The 20,289-nt window shown below is 41.6% G+C and overlaps 1 protein-coding gene across 1 annotated transcript in view; it reads right to left on the bottom strand.

Moving 5' to 3' along the window:
• Positions 1-2,567: 2,567 nt before the first annotated feature.
• The window catches only part of dkk2 (dickkopf WNT signaling pathway inhibitor 2), a 32,257-nt gene continuing 14,535 nt past the window's right edge, over positions 2,568-20,289 (bottom strand). The window contains exons 2-4 of the mRNA XM_062995298.1: positions 7,545-7,695; positions 6,330-6,458; positions 2,568-3,031 (exon numbers count right to left, since the gene is read on the bottom strand). Of these exons, the coding sequence (XP_062851368.1) occupies positions 2,781-3,031; positions 6,330-6,458; positions 7,545-7,695 (531 nt within the window). The 3' untranslated portion in view covers positions 2,568-2,780. The remainder of the gene's footprint in view (positions 3,032-6,329; positions 6,459-7,544; positions 7,696-20,289) is intronic.

Genomic DNA, 20,289 nt, shown 5'->3' with positions numbered 1-20,289 from the left:
GCAGATGTACAAATAAATTATTGTATAATAATAACATTGGGCGATTAAGAGTTAAGGGTCCTGCTCAGGGGTCCAACAGGGACAAATTGGCAGTGATGGGGGGGTGAACCTATTGAACGACCACATTCTGATTACTAGTTCAGTTCCTTAACCACTACTTACTCAAATTCTTTATAGATGACAATTAGTTTAGGTAAGAGGCCGTATCTACATGCCAGTTGTTTATATGTCAAGGATCAGGTGAATTTGGTTAGTGCAATGATTCATAAAGTATATTTTTGTTAGTGGGGCTGCATTGTTGGATGCTTTATTTGTGCAGATGTACAGTGTATCACAAAAGTGAGTACACCCCTCACATTTCTGCAAATATTTCATTATATCTTTTCATGGGACAACACTATAGACATGAAACTTGGATATAACTTAGAGTAGTCAGTGTACAGCTTGTATAGCAGTGTAGATTTACTGTCTTCTGAAAATAACTCAACACACAGCCATTAATGTCTAAATAGCTGGCAACATAAGTGAGTACACCCCACAGTGAACATGTCCAAATTGTGCCTAAATGTGTCGTTGTCCCTCCCTGGTGTCATGTGTCAAGGTCCCAGGTGTAAATGGGGAGCAGGGCTGTTAAATTTGGTGTTTTGGGTACAATTCTCTCATACTGGCCACTGGATATTCAACATGGCACCTCATGGCAAAGAACTCTCTGAGGATGTGAGAAATAGAATTGTTGCTCTCCACAAAGATGGCCTGGGCTATAAGAAGATTGCTAACACCCTGAAACTGAGCTACAGCATGGTGGCCAAGGTCATACAGCGGTTTTCCAGGACAGGTTCCACTCGGAACAGTCTTCGCCAGGGTCGACCAAAGAAGTTGAGTCCACGTGTTCGGCGTCATATCCAGAGGTTGGCTTTAAAAAATAGACAAATGAGTGCTGCCAGCATTGCTGCAGAGGTTGAAGACGTGGGAGGTCAGCCTGTCAGTGCTCAGACCATACACCGCACACTGCATCAACTCAGTCTGCATGGTCGTCATCCCAGAAGGAAGCTGACGCACAAGAAAGCCAGCAAACAGTTTGCTGAAAACAAGCAGTCCAAGAACATGGATTACTGGAATGCCCTGTGGTCTGACGAGACCAAGATAAACTTGTTTGGCTCAGATGGTGTCCAGCATGTGTGGCGGCGCCCTGGTGAGAAGTACCAAGACAACTGTATCTTGCCTACAGTCAAGCATGATGGTGGTAGCATCATGGTCTTGGGCTGCATGAGTGTTGCTGGCACTGGGGAGCTGCAGTTCATTGAGGGAAACATGAATTCCAACATGTACTGTGACATTCTGAAACAGAGCATGATCCCCTCCCTTCGAAAACTGGGCCTCATGGCAGTTTTCCAACAGGATAACGACCCCAAACACAACCTCCAAGATGACAACTGCCTTGCTGAGGAAGCTGAAGGTAAAGGTGATGGACTAAACCCAATTGAGCACCTGTGGCGCATCCTCAAGTGGAAGGTGGAGGAGTTCAAGGTGTCTAACATCCACCAGCTCCGTGATGTCATCATGGAGGAGTGGAAGAGGATTCCAGTAGCAACCTGTGCAGCTCTGGTGAATTCCATGCCCAGGAGGGTTAAGGCAGTGCTGGATAATAATGGTAGTCACACAAAATATTGACACTTTGGGCACAATTTGGACATGTTCACTGTGGGGTGTACTCACTTATGTTGCCAGCCATTTAGACATTAATGGCTGTGTGTTGAGTTATTTTCAGAAGACAGTAAATCTACACTGCTATACAAGTTGTACACTGACTACTCTAAGTTATATCCAAGTTTTATTTCTATAGTGTTGTCCCATGAAAAGATATAATGAAATATTTGCAGAAATGTGAGGGGTGTACTCATTTTTGTGATACACTGTATAAAAAAAAATTAATGTATAATAATAACATTGGGCGATTAAGGGTTAGGGTCCTGCTCAGGGGTCCAACAAAGATAATTTGGTGGTAATGGGGGAGGGCATTCTGATTACTAGGGTTAACCGCTACCACTACACAAGAAGCTCAAATTCTGTTTTCATTTTCTTAAGATGCTTTGGACGAGGCTTAAATAACAAAGTCAAAATGGTTTGCAGATCCCTTGATGTGGCTTAGACTAAGAAAAGAAAAGAAGCTTGAAATGAGATGTGGTGAACCTAACAAACAGGAATATGTGGTTATAGACTGAAGAACGTTTACATATTATGTTGTTTTCTGTAATGAAATATAAGAGTTATGTCAGATTATTGAGTTATCCTGAGCCCTGTGTGAGCATGTGCATTATGCAATAAAAAAAATATGACTGATAATCACGTAACTGCTAAACTCAGTCCTTTTGGAACGTATTGCCGTCGAGCCAGCATGCCTACAGAGAGCGAGAGCGATAATCATTTCAAAACCTCGACCTGTTACTGGTAAACAGCTATGGCTTTCAAATCAGTACATCTCTTCAAAACATGTGCAGCAAAAAAAAACATGAAAAGAGGCTTGGTAACATCTCCTCACGTCTGGATCTGATCATGAATCTCCATCATCGATTACTCATTACAAACCCACAAACACATGGATGCACAAACACACACACACACACACACACACACACACACACACACACACACACACACACTGGCCAAGATTCCTTTTTCTCTCTGTACTGTCTGATTCCCTTCATCTCATTTTTTGAGTCCTGGAAAAAAAAAAGTCCTCTCCGGCTCACTCCCTACACAGCGCCCCTCCCTAAATCCTCTCAGGTGCGCTGGCACACGTGCAGTCTGGACCTGGAGTACGACGTGGCGTCCTTCCACACCTTGCACGCCAGACCCTTGGCACAGTCGCAGCGCTGGAAGATCTCCAGGTTGTGCGTGCCTTTCTTGCGCTGCTTGGTACAGACTTCGCCCTGGCGCAGCACCGGCTTGCAGATCTTGGTCCAGAAGTGACGGGCGCAGCAGTAGCCCTCCGAACAGTCGGATGAACGCACGCATGGGTCGCCCTCGTGGCCTAGAGAAGAAACACTGTTTATTTTATTATGTTTTTGGCATTAACACATTTAGCTGAAGTCTAAAGTGTACATACAGAGTATAAAATGTTCACTTGCTGCCTGATATATCCCCCCCCCACTAACAGGTGCCGTGATGAAGAGATAATCAGTGTTATTCACTTCACCTGTCAGTGCTCATAATGTTACCACTGTTCACTATTGTCCTAAGGCAGATGTAGCCTAATAGTTAATGTACTGGACTAGTAATCAGACGGTTGCTGGTTCAAGCTCCACCACTGCCAGGTTGCCAGTGTTGGGCCCTTGAGCAAGGCCCTTAACACTCACTTTAGGTCACTTTGGATAAAAGCGTCTGCTTAATGTTGAAAATGTAAATGTAAACACTGAAGTGATTAAAAATTCTAATAACACTGCTGCAGTCAGTAATTGTACACCCAGATGGTAACTTATACAATAATCAATGAAGGTAGATATCAGATAGGTGTACCTAATAAAGTGCTACATCTGTATATAGGAAAAATCAATAAGCAAATAAAGATTCACTCTTATTTAGACTGGGTTACACTGTACTACATACCGGTGGAAAGTTCACACCACAAACGACATGCCACAAATGCACTACCATATTTTATGATCTGCAGTAAATTGCATTTGTTCGAGGGGCCTGCAGGTATCCTACAGCCCCGTAGCAAATGAATCTTGAGGAGTAATTTCATCAGTATGTTTGCAGTAATGACTCCACTCCAGGCAATCAAGCAATTCAGCTAAGGAAGTACCGCGTGTCCAAACTGTCCGGAGGGAAGGCAGGAAAATAAGACCATTACATTGTCTTGGCTTGGTCATGCCGGAGTTTTAAACACATCCAGGACTCTCAATGTTACGTGGGATTTAAAATCGCTTCGGAAGGGCCGTGTATTTAAGAGAGAGTCTCAACAGATCATTTCCTGATTTATTAACCGATTCGGCCTGGTGGAGAAAACCCGCTACGCTTGTCAGGAGATAAAATCACTTTCTCAGCAGGATAATTAGCATAGCGAATATTTATCACACATCACCGCGTCATACGAGGTTTTGTGAAATCGGCATGTGATGACCCTCATGGGATAATCATATGTTTCTCATAATCACTCTAAATGATGCCACTTTATCTGACAAATAAACTGAATTTAAAAGACAATCACAAGAAATGGATTTGTGTGTTTGTTGGATAGTTGTTGGATAGATACAACACGGCAGATGTAGCCTAGTGGTTGAGGTACTGGACTAGTAATCAGAAGGTTGCTGGTTCAAGCCACACCTCTGCCAGATTGCCGCTGTTGGGCCCCTGAGCAAGGCCCTAAACCCTCAATTGCTTAGACCGTATACTGTCACAACTGTAAGTCGCTTTGGATGAAAGTGTCTGCTTAATGCCAAAAATGGGGCGGCACGGTGGCTTGGTGGGTAGCACTGTTGCCTCACAGCAAGAGGGTCCTGGGTTCGATCCCCAGGTGGGACGGTCCGGGTCCTTTCTGTGTGGAGTTTGCATGTCTGCGTGGGTTTACTCCGGGTGCTCCGGTTTCCTCCCACAGTCCAAAGATGTGCTGCATCTTTATGGACTTTGAGGCTGCCAAGCAAGACAGAAGCCCCAGTTCCAAAATCAGCACGTTTAAGGCTGAAGTTGGTTCCTGATCACGTGGACAGTGAAAAGAAGGTTAGAGTTTTTTACACAGTATTGTCTAAGCCTTTAATGTAAAGCTGGCTTGACTGTAGACAGTGTTAACACGTTCCAGCCGCTCTAATAAATGACAGATCTATTTTTGTTGTGGTTCTTGGATTGTATCAGTTATTGTAGACGACTCTCCTCTCAGTATACGGTGACAGAGTTGTCTTTCCAGTTACCTTTCAGTTATGGGCACAGCCAAATCACCAGCTACATTTAATCATGAATTAGGAAGCCGTGCTAAAAGGTAAGATGACATTCTGTTATTAATTATAATTACTATGATTAACTTGATTACGACTGAAGTTATAGTCAAACAGGCTGAATTGCGCAATCTTACATCAAACCTTTGCATTCCTGTGTCGAGCATGACGTACACTACCGTTAAAAGTAATTGGAAAATGATTTGTTTATGATTTTAGTTTATTGCTTTTGAAGCTGGAGTTACAGGAACGTCCTCCATGCAGCCAGATTATTTGAACCAGTTGGATCAAATAATGGCTTTCTTTTTGCCACCTGGAGTCTGATAGCTATCTGGCAGAGTTTGAAGTGATATTGCGTCAATTAGTGGTGCTAGGGCACTGTAATTTGGCAAATTGATGTAATTTGGGCATTTATTTAAGGTTCCAGGTCAGAAATTCACAAGACATTGATAATACTCATGTCCTTGGAAGTGTTTGTAAACGTTTGACTTCATCTGTATGTTATCTAGTGTTAAATGTCCATTAGAGACCAAGAAGGTCCTGGGTTCAATCCCCAGGGGCGGTCCGGGTCCTTTCTGTGTGGAGTTTGCATGTTCTCCCTGTGTCTGTGTGGGTTTCCTCCGGGAGCTCCGGTTTCCTCCCACAGTCCAAAAACATGCAGTCAAGTTAATTGGAGACTCTTAATTGCCCTATAGGTGAATGGGTGTGTGTATGAGTGTGTATGTGTCTGCCCTGTGATGGACTGGCACCTCATCCAGCGTCTTACTGTGTGCCTTGCGTCCATTGAAAAGCTGGGATAGGCTCCAGCACCCACCCGCGACCCTGATTGGATAAGCGGTTAAGAAAATGAGTGAGTGAGTATTTGTATAATATAGTAAAACAAATGCAGGTTTACTCAAATGTGCTAGTGTGTGTTGTATATTTGACTTTTATAGATCCACCCTAGATGATCTGTGAAAAAAGATATAAAATAATAAAATAATTTGCTGTCTTGCCGTCCTTTCTTTCCCAGTACGGATTGTGTTACACGCAAACCACCGCGAGATCAAACGCACATTAAGCTGCACACAAAATAATTCTGTTCACAGCTAATTGGAGCTCTTTAATCTGTCGATCAGATATTTAACAGAAAGGAGCGGGCGGATCAGTGCGTTGTGGTTAGCAGTGCACGAGCTTCCTGCTGCGCTGAAAGTTGAGGGCCGGGCTGATTTATGTGCAGCGTGTAATTACGCTCGCCTTTGCGGCCTGGCGCTCCCTCTCGACTCGAATACCAAGCGCCGAGGTCACACACGCTAACAGAACTAAGCGCACCGACGTAGGCGAGACTCTCCAAACTGGTTTCTGACTCCACACACTGTCGTGAAGGCTGTACGGTGTTTTACGCTGTAAATTTCTCACCTTTGAGAGGGAGCTTGGTCTGGGTTTTCCCGCTCTTCTTCCAGCCTTTGTCTTTGCTAAGCTTTTTGTGCTCTTTTAAAGGTGTGATGTGATGGGTCAGAATGTTCTCGGGGAACGAGACGCAGATAACTGAACACAGGAAGAGAAATCTGGTATCAGCACATGACAGCGTGAAAGTATTCAAGTGATATTTTAATCATTATATTAAAGACTTTGTAAGATTCACGTTAATCATACACTGATCAGCCATAACATTAAAACCACCTCCTTGTTTCTACACCCACTGTCCATTTTATCAGCTCCACTTACCATATAGAAGCACTTTGTAGTTCTACAATTACTGACTGTAGTCCATCTGTTTCTCTGCATGCTTTGTTAGCCCCCTTTCATGCTGTTCTTTAATGGTCAGGACCACCACAAGGACCCCCACAGAGCAGGTATTATTTAGGTGGTGGATGATTCTCAGCACTGCAGTGACACTGACATGGTGGTGGTGTGTTAGTGTGTGTTGTGCTGGTATGAGTGGATCAGATACAACACCTCACTGTCCCTGCTGGACTGAGAATAGTCCACCAACCAAAAATATCCAGCCAACAGCGCCCCATGGGCAGCGTCCTGTAACCACTGATGAAGGTCTAGAAGCTCAAGACCAACTCAAACAGCAGCAATAGATGAGCGATCGTCTCTGACTTTACATTTACAAGGTGGACCAAATAGGTAGGAGTGTCTAATAGAGTGGACAGTAAGTGGACACAGTATTTAAAAACTCCAGCAGCGCTGCTGTGTCTGATCCACTCATACCAGCACAACACACACTAACACACCACCACCATGTCAGTGCTGAGAATGATCCACCACCTAAATAATACCTGCTCTGTGGTGGTCCTGTGGGGGTCCTGACCATTGAAGAACAGGGTGAAAGGGGGCTAACAAATCTATTAATCTATTAATCTATGCGGCATAATATACAAAACATAAAGAGTTAGAATTCTGCAGTCTGTGTTGTTACCAGGAAAAGAAAGTCTGATCCGATTACCCCGATCATATTCAGTTTAGCATGGTGTAGATTACATTCTGCTTACATTACAAAATGTAAAAAAAATTTAAATATAGATGTAAACCTCAATTTACAAATGTACAAATGTACATAAAAAGCAGACATTTGCATAGAATCATAGCATCAATACAATCAATAAACTGGTTAGATGTACGTACAGTTGCTGCAGCGGTTGCCAGGGCAGCACATGGCATCTCTGTGGCAGCGCTTCTTCCTCCGGCGGCAGTTGAGGCATCTCGAAGGCGCGTGCTGGGAGCTGTGACAGTAACTACCCACCTCACACTCTTTATCACTGCTGCACTGGTACATCTAAGACATGAGAAAGAGAGAAACAGGGTCAAGCTCATTCCTACTACCAGGAGAGTGAAATACTGAGGGCGGGGCAGGACAGTGTGCCGGTCCAGCATAGGGTATTACATATTCACATCACACATTTACACCTACAGTAGCCAATCAACCCACTGGCATGTTTTTTGTAAGAAATGAAGGAGAAAATCAGCACCCAGAGTAAACCCAAGGCAAGAATCAAACCTAAATTCATAAAGCTAAATTCCTATCTGTGTAAAGTTTGCATGTTCTCACTGTTCCTATGTGGGTTTCTTCTGGGCGCCCCGGTTTTCTCTCACCAGTTCAAAGACATGCAGCCAGGGTAATTGGAGCTACCTACATTGCTCTAAGTGTAAGTGTGTGTGTGTGTCTGCCCTGTGATGAGCTGGTGACCTGTCCAGGGTGTTTACTGCTTTTTGCCCAGTGAATCATACCCACAGCAACCCTCACATATTAAAGCAGACATAAAAAAATCAACCACAATGCCTACACTATACTATCCAGTCACTGTCATGTTTTGGGAGGTCAACAGAAACCGGAGTGCCTAAAGTTAACTCACACCAGTGCAGGGAGAACATACTGAACTCCATACATACAGAGGTACAAATAGAGATAACAGTATACACTTAAATTAAACTTGAATGAACCTTAATTGAAATGCAGGACATCACTTATTCATTTTAATCTAGAGTACACATAGGAAACCTCCATGGGGAGAACATGCAAATCTCTGTAGAAAGTAAGATCAGTCGAGGGCTGAACACATATTAAAGCCTAATCTCTTACTAAAACAGCAGTGCTTATCACATGGTTGATCCACTAAAGAAACTTTTCCTCTCACAGTGTGGAATGTTTTCTTTTGATTTTATCGGTTAGACGCAACATTAAACACTCCAAACTCCGTCTGCTCCAAAACATGGCTGATAGATTCAGTCTCCAGGTCCTCCGACTGTGTACATGTACAAATTTGGAAAAAAAAAATTACACTCATACTCACATCAAGCATTTTATAAGGTACATGTTTGGTTTGTACACTCAGTGATTGATTTGATAAGGTACATCTACCATACAGATGAAGATTGTGGACATACAATTACTGTCTGTAACCTATAGATAGACAGACAGACAGATGATAGACAGACAGACAGACAGATAGACAGACAGATTGATAGATAGATATATAGATAGACAGACATGTAGATAGACAGACAGACAGACAGACATACATATAAATAGACAAATAGACACATAGAGACAAATACATAGATAAACAGGTAGATAGCTAGATAGATGGATGGATGGATGGATGGATGGATGGATGGATGGATGGATGGATGGATGGATGGATGGATGGATGGATGGATAGATAGATAGATAGATAGATAGATAGATAGATAGATAGATAGATAGATAGATAGATAGATAGACCAACCAGGTATAACATTATGAGCACTGCCAGGTGAAGTGAATAACACTGATTATCTCTTCATTACGGCACCTGTTAGTGGGGGGATATATTAGGCAGCAAGTGAACATTTTATCCTCAAAGTTGATGTTAGAAGCAGGAAAAATGGTCAAGTGTAAGGATGCGAGCGAGTTTGACGAAGGCCAAACTGTGATGGCTAGACGACTGGGTCAGAGCATCTCCAAACCTGCAGCTCTTGTGGGGTGTTCCCGGTCTGCAGTGGTCAGTATCTATCAAAAGTGGTCCAAGGAAGGAACAGTGGTAAACCGGCGACAGGGTCATGGGCAGCCAAGGCTCATTGATGCCCGTGTGGTCCGATCCAACAGACGAGCTGCTGTAGCTCAAACTGCTGAAGACGTTAATGCTGGTTCTGATAGAAAGGTGTCAGAATACACAGAGCAGCAAAAGGGGGACCAACACAATATTAGGAAGGTGGTCATAATGTTATGCCTGATTGGTGTAGATAGATAGACACACAGACAGAACAGACAGACAGACAGACAGACAGAAAAATAGACAGACTGCAGTGATAATTCAATTGATAAATGAGGTGCAGGAGGTGACAGTGCGTACAGATGGAATACAGTCAGTAACTGTATACCAACACAGTTTATTTGTATGGTAGGTGTAGCTTATAAAGTGCTTTATTTATTGCATGTTTCAAGTTTCTGAAACATAATCTCTGTTTATTCTTAGATTTTATACTATTTTGTAATTTCTTAACAACAATTTCTCAAATCTAAATGGCTAATTAATGACAGTGATTTTTTCACATACAGTTTTATTTCATACAACAATATAATCCATGTCCATCTGCTTTGTAATTTCCTCTTGGGCAGTCAATCAACCATTCTGTCATTCATTCATTGTCTGTTTTACCACCGATTTATCTTATTTAGGGGCACGGTGGGTACAATTCAACGGGTGAAAGGTAGGAAACACCCTGGACAGGTCGCCAGTCCATCACATCCACACATTCACACCTAAGGGAGATTTAAGTAGCTTAATTAACCTGACTGCATGTCTTTGGACTGTGGGAATTGAACCCAGGGCCTACTTCATGTGAAGCAATAGTGCTACCCACCAGTTCACCAAATTTAGCTAGTAAGCCATTTTAGAAAATTGAACACAAACAGGCGAATAAATTTACAAAATGCTTGTAATAGCTCAGTGGTTAAGGAGCTGGACTAGCAATCAGAAGGTTGCTGGTTCAAGCCCCACCACTGCCAAGTTGTCACTGGTGGGCCCCAAAAATATCTGTAAGTCGCTTTTGATAAAAGCGTCTGTTAAATGCCAAAAAAGTGAATGTACATGTAAATTGAAAATACGCGTGCATAAGCTGTTTAGGGCAGTGGTAGCCTAGCGGTAAAGGTACTGGAGTAGTTTTGTTTGTTTGTTTGTTTATTAGGATTTTAACGTCATGTTTTTACACTTTTCTGGTTACATTCATGACAGGAACGGTAGTTACTCATTACACAAGATTCATCAGTTCACAAGGTTATATCAAACACAGTCATGGACAATTTTGTATCTCCAGTTCACCTCACTTGCACGTCTTCGGACTGTGGGAAGAAACCGGAGCACCCGGAGGAAACCCACGTGGACACGGGGAGAACATGCAAACTCCACACAGAAAGGACCCGGACCGTCCCACCTGGGGATCGAACCCAGGACCTTCTTGCTGTGAGGCGACAGTGCTACCCACTTAGCCACCGTGCCGCCCCACTGGACTCGTAATCAAAAGGTCGCTGGTTGAAGTCCCACCTCAGCCAGGTTGCCACTGGTGGGCCTTTGAGCAAGGCCCTTAACCCTCAATTGCTCAGACAGTTTACTGTCACAGTACTGTAAGTCGCTTTGGATAAAAGCGTCTGTTAAATGCCGAAAATGTAAATGAAAGTAGGTCCAAAAAAGCTAAGTATGTATTGTTGAAAAGACAGTCGTTGAATGTATACGTCTGAAAAGGCTTACAAAGGCCATTTCTGGCACTCTAGTACCCCACAAAACAACAGTGAAAGCTAATATCCCCAAATAGAGGAGACTTTATTTCCAAGAGTGTCCAGGTGGAAGTCACAAAAGATCACAAGAAAGCAACAACAAAAACTGCAGATAATTTTAGCTTTAGTTCAGCACACGAGCATGTTCATGATTCCACAATACAAAAAAGACCAGACAAATATGGGACTTATGGGTGGCTACGGGGTAAACCACTTCTAACAAAAAGAACCAATAGTGCTCATCTGATGTTTACAGAAAAAAGTACCTGGATGATCCCCAAACCTCACGGGATAATGTTATATTCAGAGACGAATCAGAACTTTGTGGACAACAAAAGTCTCATTATGTCTGGCAGAAAGAATAGTAATTATCTCAGAGAGAACAAACATACCAACACAGTCATAGTCGGGCGGTGGGGATTTACTGTGTTAGGACTTGGACGACTTTCCATGCAATCTCACTGTCACCTGGATCCCAGTAATTCAAGTTTTTTTTTTATAAAATAATACACCAATCAGGCATAACATTATGACCACCTTCCTAATATTGTGTCGGTCCCCGTTTTGCACTGTGCTGCACTGTGTATTCTGACACATTTCTATCAGAACCAGCATTAACTTCTTCAGCAGTATGAGCTACAGCAGCTCGTCTGTTGGATCGGACCACACGGGCCAGCCTTCGCTCCCCACGTGCATCAATGAGCCTTGGCCACCCATGACCCTGTCGCCGGTTTACCACCGTTCCTTCCTTGGACCACTTTTGATAGATACTGACCACTGCAGACCGGGAACACCCCACAAGAGCTAAACTAAGGCAGTTTTTAACCAATAATAATTTATATTTAACTGATAATAATTCATATTAATTGATTTAAAATGACTTAAGTATCGGATGGCAGTGTGAACTTTTTGATGGGGTTCAGCCTAAGAAGCTGGTGTGCCACAGGATTCCATATTTGGACCTTTGTTGTTTACAAGATATATAAATGACCTGAACAATTAGAATGCCATTAATATGCATGTATTGTGCTGATTTTTTTGGCTATTATTATTAATAGTTCTGCCCGTTTATCAGCAAAGGTTCTCGGATTTACAACACAAATTCCTACAGACACTCCAAAATCTTGCAGAAAGCTTTTTCATAAAAGTGAAAGTTGCCTATATACAGTAAGTGAAGTCTATACTAATATTCACGTTATAAATGATAAAATAGTACATCCAACAAACTCATGGTCAGGTGTATTTAGGATTTTGACCTGATCGTGTATCACGGTGCGTCTGTTATTTGTAACAATAAAAAAAATGAAAAATTAACCTCAAAGTAGAATTAACGTTTCACAGACATGCTCTAGGATCCATTTATAGATTCAGAACGGTGTAACATTTCATGTGTATGTTCCTTCTCTAAAAGAAAAAAAGCTTTAGTTGTAAAGCAGACGTTGTAAGGTAAATACTTTACAACGTCACTTTTTGTCAAATAAATGACTTGAGGTCTCAGATCATGAGCAGCACTTTCTTCTCTTTTTACTCAACAGCTTAATACTCAGGGCAAAATTGCCCAGGACGCTAACCAGTACATGTGGGATCTCTGTAAAACACAGACCCTATTCGAAACAGGCCCGGTAGATCCGCCGTGACCGCTGGTAATATTTCCAGTCATCTCACAACAGATGCATTATGAGTTCATTTAATAAAAGTCTTCGTGAGAAGGCCACACTAATCAGAGATCTTTCATTATAGGCTTACTTAAAAGTGGAAGTTACATGACAGTTAGTGATGGATGTGGGACGCATGATGGTTTACATGCACATTCCACTGTGTTTTAGATATTTGTCTGTTCTTTTACTGTGGTTACGAGACCAGGATTAACGTGTTAGCTGCACTGAGGTAATCACAGCGTCTGTTTGTATATATTCAACTATTTGTTTTCCCATATTTATAAAAAATATATGAAGTTTTTTGTAAGTACTAGGATGCTTGTTTGGTCCATCAACAAAAAAAATGCAGGTTTTATTTGCATTTACTAAAATTAGAAGCCACACAAGGGTAGAAACTGAAATTGACATCACAATTGATTACAGTTATGCTATTTTTCTGTGACTATATAATAAAAATAAAAAAAAGAATATTATGGAATTTTATTTACAAATTCTAAAACACAAGATTTGTCATTAAATAAAAGCCCTGTTAAAGTGTTTTTTATATATATATTTTTTATGCATTTTCTCCCCTTTTTCTCCCTTTTAGAGCGTCCAATTGCCCAATTGCGTCATGCTTCCTCTCCACCAATGCCGATCCCCACTCTGATCGAGGAGAACGAAGCTAACCCACGCCCCCCTCCGACACGTGGGCAGCAGCTGTATGCATTTTGTCACCTACACTTTGACAAGTGCAATGCGGATCAGCACTGTGTACGGAGAGACACACCCGGACAGCACAATTTCCCGTCTCTGTGCAGGCGCCATCAATCAGCCAGCAGAGGTCGTAATTGCATTAGTTATAAAAGAGTCCCTATCTGGCTTAATATCCCACCTCTATCTGAACAAAAGGCCAATCGTTGTTCATGTGGTCGCTCAGCCCAGTCGGCAGGAAGAGCTGAAATTCGATAGGATGTATTCAAGATGCTCGTGTTTTACTGCTGCACCACCTGAGTGGCTTTTGTAAATGCCTTGTTAACCGTATGTGTTATCAATAAAAGCATTTACATTTTCAGCATTAAACAGATGCCTTTATCCAAAGTGACTTACAGTACTGTGACAGTATACAGTCTGAACAATTGAGGGTTTAGGGTCTTGCTCAAAGGCCCAACAGTGGCAACCTGGCAGTGGTGGGTCTTGAACCAGCGACCTCTTGATTACTATTCCAGTACCTAAACCACTAGGCTACAACTGCCTAAAAGCAATGGAACATGGTGCTCAGGTGGCACAGTGGTGAAGCATGCAAGCCCACCAGTGCTGACATCTCAAGCTCTTTAGTTTGAAACTCAGCTCTGCTATTGGTCGGCCAGGTACCTATATGGACAATGATCGGCTGGTCCTGGGGGGGGGGCTTATCAATAGTGTCTAAACAGAGACGGGGAGTAACAGAGACTGGTGCGTGACTCCGTGCATGATACGGATCTCTATATGAACTCACATCACACAGGTGAAATGAAGCACAAGTATTGGAGGGGCGTGTGTTGGTCATACACACACTCCTCAGTCAGGAGTGGAGGTCTGCAGCAGTACAGGAGGAAATACAACTCAGGTCATTACATACAATTAGATTGGGGGCGGATTGGGGGTGAATGCAATAAAACAGATTCACTGAGTGGAATCTGACATCTTTTGCTAACAGTTACACAACATAAAGCACTCTGCCATTCATCCTCATAAAAAATACAGGGCAGTTGTAGCCTAGTGGTTAAAGCACTGGACTAGTAATCAGAAGGTCGCTGGTTCAAGTCCCACCACTGCCAGGTTGGTGAGCAAGGCCCTAAACCCTCAGTTGCTCTGACTGTACACTGTCACCTTACTGTAAGTCGCTTTGGATACAGGCGTCTGCTAAATGCTGAAAATGTAAAAAATAATAATTACTCTGGTGGGACCTTAGTAATTTGCCATAGTCAAAACTTTTCTGTCTTGTTAGATCTGGAATGGTCAGCTGTGTATGTAAAGTTAAAATGTCTAGGAGCAACAACAACCCAGCCAGCTGTAACCCAGGCCTCATTGGACAGCATCATTGCCCAACCATAATCTTACTAAGTCTCTTTGGAGTAAATGGAATTTAAATCCATAAAGACAGTCAGAGGGGCATGAGGAGTTGCTTCATAATTAACGTCCAGCTTACGTGGATGTGATTTTTCTATTACATCTATTTTATTTTTCAAAGATGGTAAAACCAACCATGTGTGTGTGTGTGTTTAATGAGACCCCATCTGGTACTGTAATCTTCACTAATATCTGACCCAAGCTATTCGCCCCCTGGCCTTTGAATATAATTTCACCAAATATTTGTATCTTTTCTTATTTAAACACTCCAGTATGTTTATAAATCCCTCTGATTGAACTTAATGCACAGTGATTAAGCAACACAAATACAGCATATGCCCTTAATTTTAGTCCATGCCAATCACGGGGGCCAAGAAATGAAAATTCGCTATCGAGTTCACTATTCAAAAACTGAACTTTGGTTCTTTGAAATGCTTCCTGATTCGAATGCAGATTTAAGATGAGTTAGAATAATAAATATAAACATAAGGCTTGATTTCATTGTTCCTCTGGAACATGTTAAATATGTAATATATCTGTGGTAGGGGAAAGCTTTCATTCTGATTGGCTGACAGGTGTGTATTTATTGTTTATACACGGAACAGCACTGAAGTTGATCTGGTTTAACGTCTGATTCCTTTAATGTACTGCATGGTCTTAATGTGAAATTACAGAGCCATCGATGTGTAATCATAACAATCACTATGTAAAAGCTGACTGAGGTGAGGGAACATGGTGCCTCCTAATAAAAATAATGAGTATATCTCATTTAGATCAATCAGCCATGGAAACACAAAATGTAAAAACCTCTATTGTATTGTACGTATATACGTGATTGTTCGATCTGCATCTCTTCCGGAGTCTACACTGTAGAGAATTAACATGGGAGGTTCATGATTTGTATTGCACTTGTGTCTCTGCACAACATCACAGTTTTCGGATACCTCAAGAAAAAATCAAATAAATGTTAACCACAGACATAACACCCTTCAGACTGTCCTGTTATTAGAAAATAGCAGTTTTGGCAAGACCTATGTATGAACCTTGACCACTTGGCCATCCTGACAACCTTTTTTTACATAATATAGGACAAAAATATATTAAAAAATTAATGGCATATTTTAAAAGGTCTGCTAAAGTACCTTCTTTACAGGTTTCTTTAGTTTTTATTTGAGTCATTTCTTAAACCGGCATTGTTACTTTTATTTAAATCCAAGTACCGGGTGCATCATCCAGCACACTCATCTACACTCATCTACACTCATCTACATGGGTTTATGCTTCACAAAGCATTATTGTAACGTTTGGATCATTTGAAGACCTCTGGAGCGGAGAATTACTGACAGATTTAAGTCAGCTTACATCAGACAACGACTCCTGATCAGCGTCAATCAGAGAGGAACTCTGGGTAATGATGATTTATAAAGGCAAAACAATTGAGGTAATTTCAATAGCTTAAATAAGCCAAACATGGAGCCGAATATCTTAATTCTGTCTGTCATTCAAAGACGTTTTTTTAAATCCATGTGGGTTTGACATTGAGTAAGATTTAAAGATGATTACAGTCATTAACCGCAACCATATTTCTGTCTTTATCAAACTGACATCAGAGGCCGCGATGGTGAAATGGTTTCCATGCAAAGCCAGTGTAATGTTTAGCCTGTTGGTTAGCATAGTTTGAATGGTATTGAAATTAGCAATAATTGAGCTCATGTGTACAGTGGTGCACAGAAACTCTGCATTAACTGAAACTCCTAATGAAAGCCAGGCTAATGAATCTAAATCTCATAATAACTTTCATGTGACAAATCAACAAACAGGAAAATATGCATCGAGACTAAACAGTCAGCGTCTGGCTGCAAGCGTGTAATCCTGCATTTTATAAATATTAGGACTAAATATTCTGGGATTACAGTATCCCATGTTTTTGCAATAAATATCAAATACGCAAACTGGCACGTCTGGTTTAGAGATTACTTTTTAATGAGGTGAAACTCTAGACTCTAAGCTTTTAACTAATAGTCTTTACATAAATAAATACCAGGGTTCTTTAAAATGTTTCTGCACTTTTTTTTAACTTGTTGTTTGTTTAAGAATTTCAAAACAAATGAGATCACTTTTCTACACTGTCAAATTTGTAATGCCATCAGCAAAAGTTGCTTTCACATCATCATCACATGAAAATCTTCTTCCCCGTAAAGCTTCTTTGAGCGTCCAAAAAGGTGCAAATCAGATGCAGCTAAATCCGGACTATAAGCAGAGATGGGGACTTGGACTGGAGTCCAAGTCGCACGAAAGTCGCACACACAGCGACTTCAGACTCGACTCGATTTCAAATGACTCTGACTCGACTTGTGACTCGCAAAAAATGACTTGTATACAACAAAAGTCAGCAACATTAGTTATGTGTGACAATTTTATATACAGGTCCTTCTCAAAAAATTAGCATATTGTGATAAAGTTCATTATTTTCCATAATGTAATGATAAAAATTAAACTTTTATATATTTTAGATTCATTGCACACCAACTGAAATATTTCAGGTCTTTTATTGTTTTAATACTGATGATTTTGGCATACAGCTCATGAAAACCCAAAATTCCTATCTCAAAAAATTAGCATATTTCATCCGACCAATAAAAGAAAAGTGTTTTTAATACAAAAAAAGTCAACCTTCAAATAATTATGTTCAGTTATGCACTCAATACTTGGTCGGGAATCCTTTTGCAGAAATGACTGCTTCAATGCGGCGTGGCATGGAGGCAATCAGCCTGTGGCACTGCTGAGGTGTTATGGAGGCCCAGGATGCTTCGATAGCGGCCTTAAGCTCATCCAGAGTGTTGGGTCTTGTGTCTCTCAACTTTCTCTTCACAATATCCCACAGATTCTCTATGGGGTTCAGGTCAGGAGAGTTGGCAGGCCAATTGAGCACAGTAATACCATGGTCAGTAAACCATTCACCAGTGGTTTTGGCACTGTAAGCAGGTGCCAGGTCGTGCTGAAAAATGAAATCTTCATCTCCATAAAGCTTTTCAGCAGATGGAAGCATGAAGTGCTCCAAAATCTGCATTGACCCTGCCCTTGATAAAACACAGTGGACCAACACCAGCAGCTGACATGGCACCCCAGACCATCACTGACTGTGGGTACTTGACACTGGACTTCAGGCATTTTGGCATTTCCTTCTCCCCAGTCTTCCTCCAGACTCTGGCACCTTGATTTCCGAAAACAGTACTTTGGACCACTGAGCAACAGTCCAGTGCTGCTTCTCTGTAGCCCAGGTCAGGCGCTTCTGCCGCTGTTTCTGGTTCAAAAGTGGCTTGACCTGGGGAATGCGGCACCTGTAGCCCATTTCCTGCACACGCCTGTGCACGGTGGCTCTGGATGTTTCTACTCCAGACTCAGTCCACTGCTTCCGCAGGTCCCCCAAGGTCTGGAATCGGCCCTTCTCCACAATCTTCCTCAGGGTCCGGTCACCTCTTCTCGTTGTGCAGCGTTTTCTGCCACACTTTTTCCTTCCCACAGACTTCCCACTGAGGTGCCTTGATACAGCACTCTGGGAACAGCCTATTCGTTCAGAAATTTCTTTCTGTGTCTTACCCTCTTGCTTGAGGGTGTCAATGATGGCCTTCTGGACAGCAGTCAGGTCGGCAGTCTTACCCATGATTGCAGTTTTGAGTAATGAACCAGGCTGGCAGTTTTTAAAAGCCTCAGGAATCTTTTGCAGGTGTTTAGAGTTAATTTGTTGATTCAGATGATTAGGTTAATAGCTCGTTTAGAGAACCTTTTCATGATATGCTAATTTTTTGAGATAGGAATTTTGGGTTTTCATGAGCTGTATGCCAAAATCATCAGTATTAAAACAATAAAAGACCTGAAATATTTCAGTTGGTGTGCAATGAATCTAAAATATATGAAAGTTAAATTTTTATCATTACATTATGGAAAATAATGAACTTTATCACAATATGCTAATTTTTTGAGAAGGACCTGTATATGATCCGACATCATTCTGATCGTGTCATTTTCTGCTCTCTAATAATAATGCTAATTCGCAATGCACGCAATGGGTAAAAGTTCCAGCCAGCTTCCAGCGTAGTGATGAAGCGTCGCTCCCCACTCCCTCCTTTGGATTGGAATCTCACTTAACATGGTGGAATACCCTAAGTAGGTCACTTCAGAGGAACAGCTGGGGTGAATGGAACGCTCCTACAGAATTGGCGCTAATGATTGTAAGAACCGCTTTCTGAACCAATCAGAGCTTCTGATTGTAATTGTTAGTAAGAAATGCTGTTATTTGCGTTTATTCAGTTTGCGTCACACAGATGACGTGGTAATGAAACGCTCGATCGGCTTTCTAACGAGTTCCTGTTTTACTTCACAACCGGGAAAAGTTTGGAGGTTTTTAATTATAAGCACATTTACAAAATAACGGATTCTATTCCTAATGGGACACACGCAGCGGTTATGATTGTTTTGCTGTGTTTGGGATTTTGGCCACTGTGCCGTGATTTATCACGTGCTTTTGTTTTGCAACATATCAGTTGAAGCTTTTAACTGGAACCTTCTTGTTACAGAAATTACATTCATTTACACTGACTAGGAAAGTAAAGGCACGAAGTAAAACGGTAAAATATACTCGCTAATCTGTTGTTGTTTTTTATCTGAACTTACAGATTATTTGTTTATTTCTACGCTACATTTCCAATATATGTTTTGTGTAAATTATATCGACTCGTGACTTGACTCAGACTTGTATTTTGTGACTTGTGAACATCTCTGACTATAAGCGTCTCTCAGACATGACCGATTACTACTCCTCCCTCCCTCATCGCTTCCAAACAAAATACAAAAGTGAGGAAACTCAAACTTTCTGAAGATCCCTCATACTAAACATTTTGCCTAAAAGAATCATGTACATGTATTTAATCAATTCTGCAACTGGTGGCTTCTTCAACCGACTACAGAAACATTAGCAGCTCACAGAAACCAGCATGCTCTATATTAATGTAGTGCCATTTATATTTAGCAGAAGCCTTTATCCAAAGCGACTTACAGTACAGTGAGCGTGTATTGTCTAAGCAATTGAGGGTTAAGGGCCTTGCTCAAGGGCCCAACAGTGGCGACCTGGCAGTGATGGGGCTTAAACCAGTGACCTTTCGATTACTAGTCCAGGACCTTAACCGCTAGGCTACAACTTCAGGTGTTTCAGCTACATGCATTGTACAAAATCAGTTTCATAAAATACATGTTATTTATTCAACTTTGTGGCAACAGGTTGGGGAAGGGCCCTTCCTGTTTCGACGTGACAGTATGACTGCATGCTCAAAGCAAGGCCCGTAAGAACTTGGCTTGACAAATTTGTGGA

Source organism: Trichomycterus rosablanca, chromosome 5 (assembly GCF_030014385.1).
Source record: "Trichomycterus rosablanca isolate fTriRos1 chromosome 5, fTriRos1.hap1, whole genome shotgun sequence".
NCBI classification, from domain to species: Eukaryota; Metazoa; Chordata; class Actinopteri; order Siluriformes; family Trichomycteridae; genus Trichomycterus; species Trichomycterus rosablanca.
The sequence above is the reverse complement of the archived record's forward strand: the minus strand, read 5'-3'. Positions and strand labels throughout refer to the sequence as shown.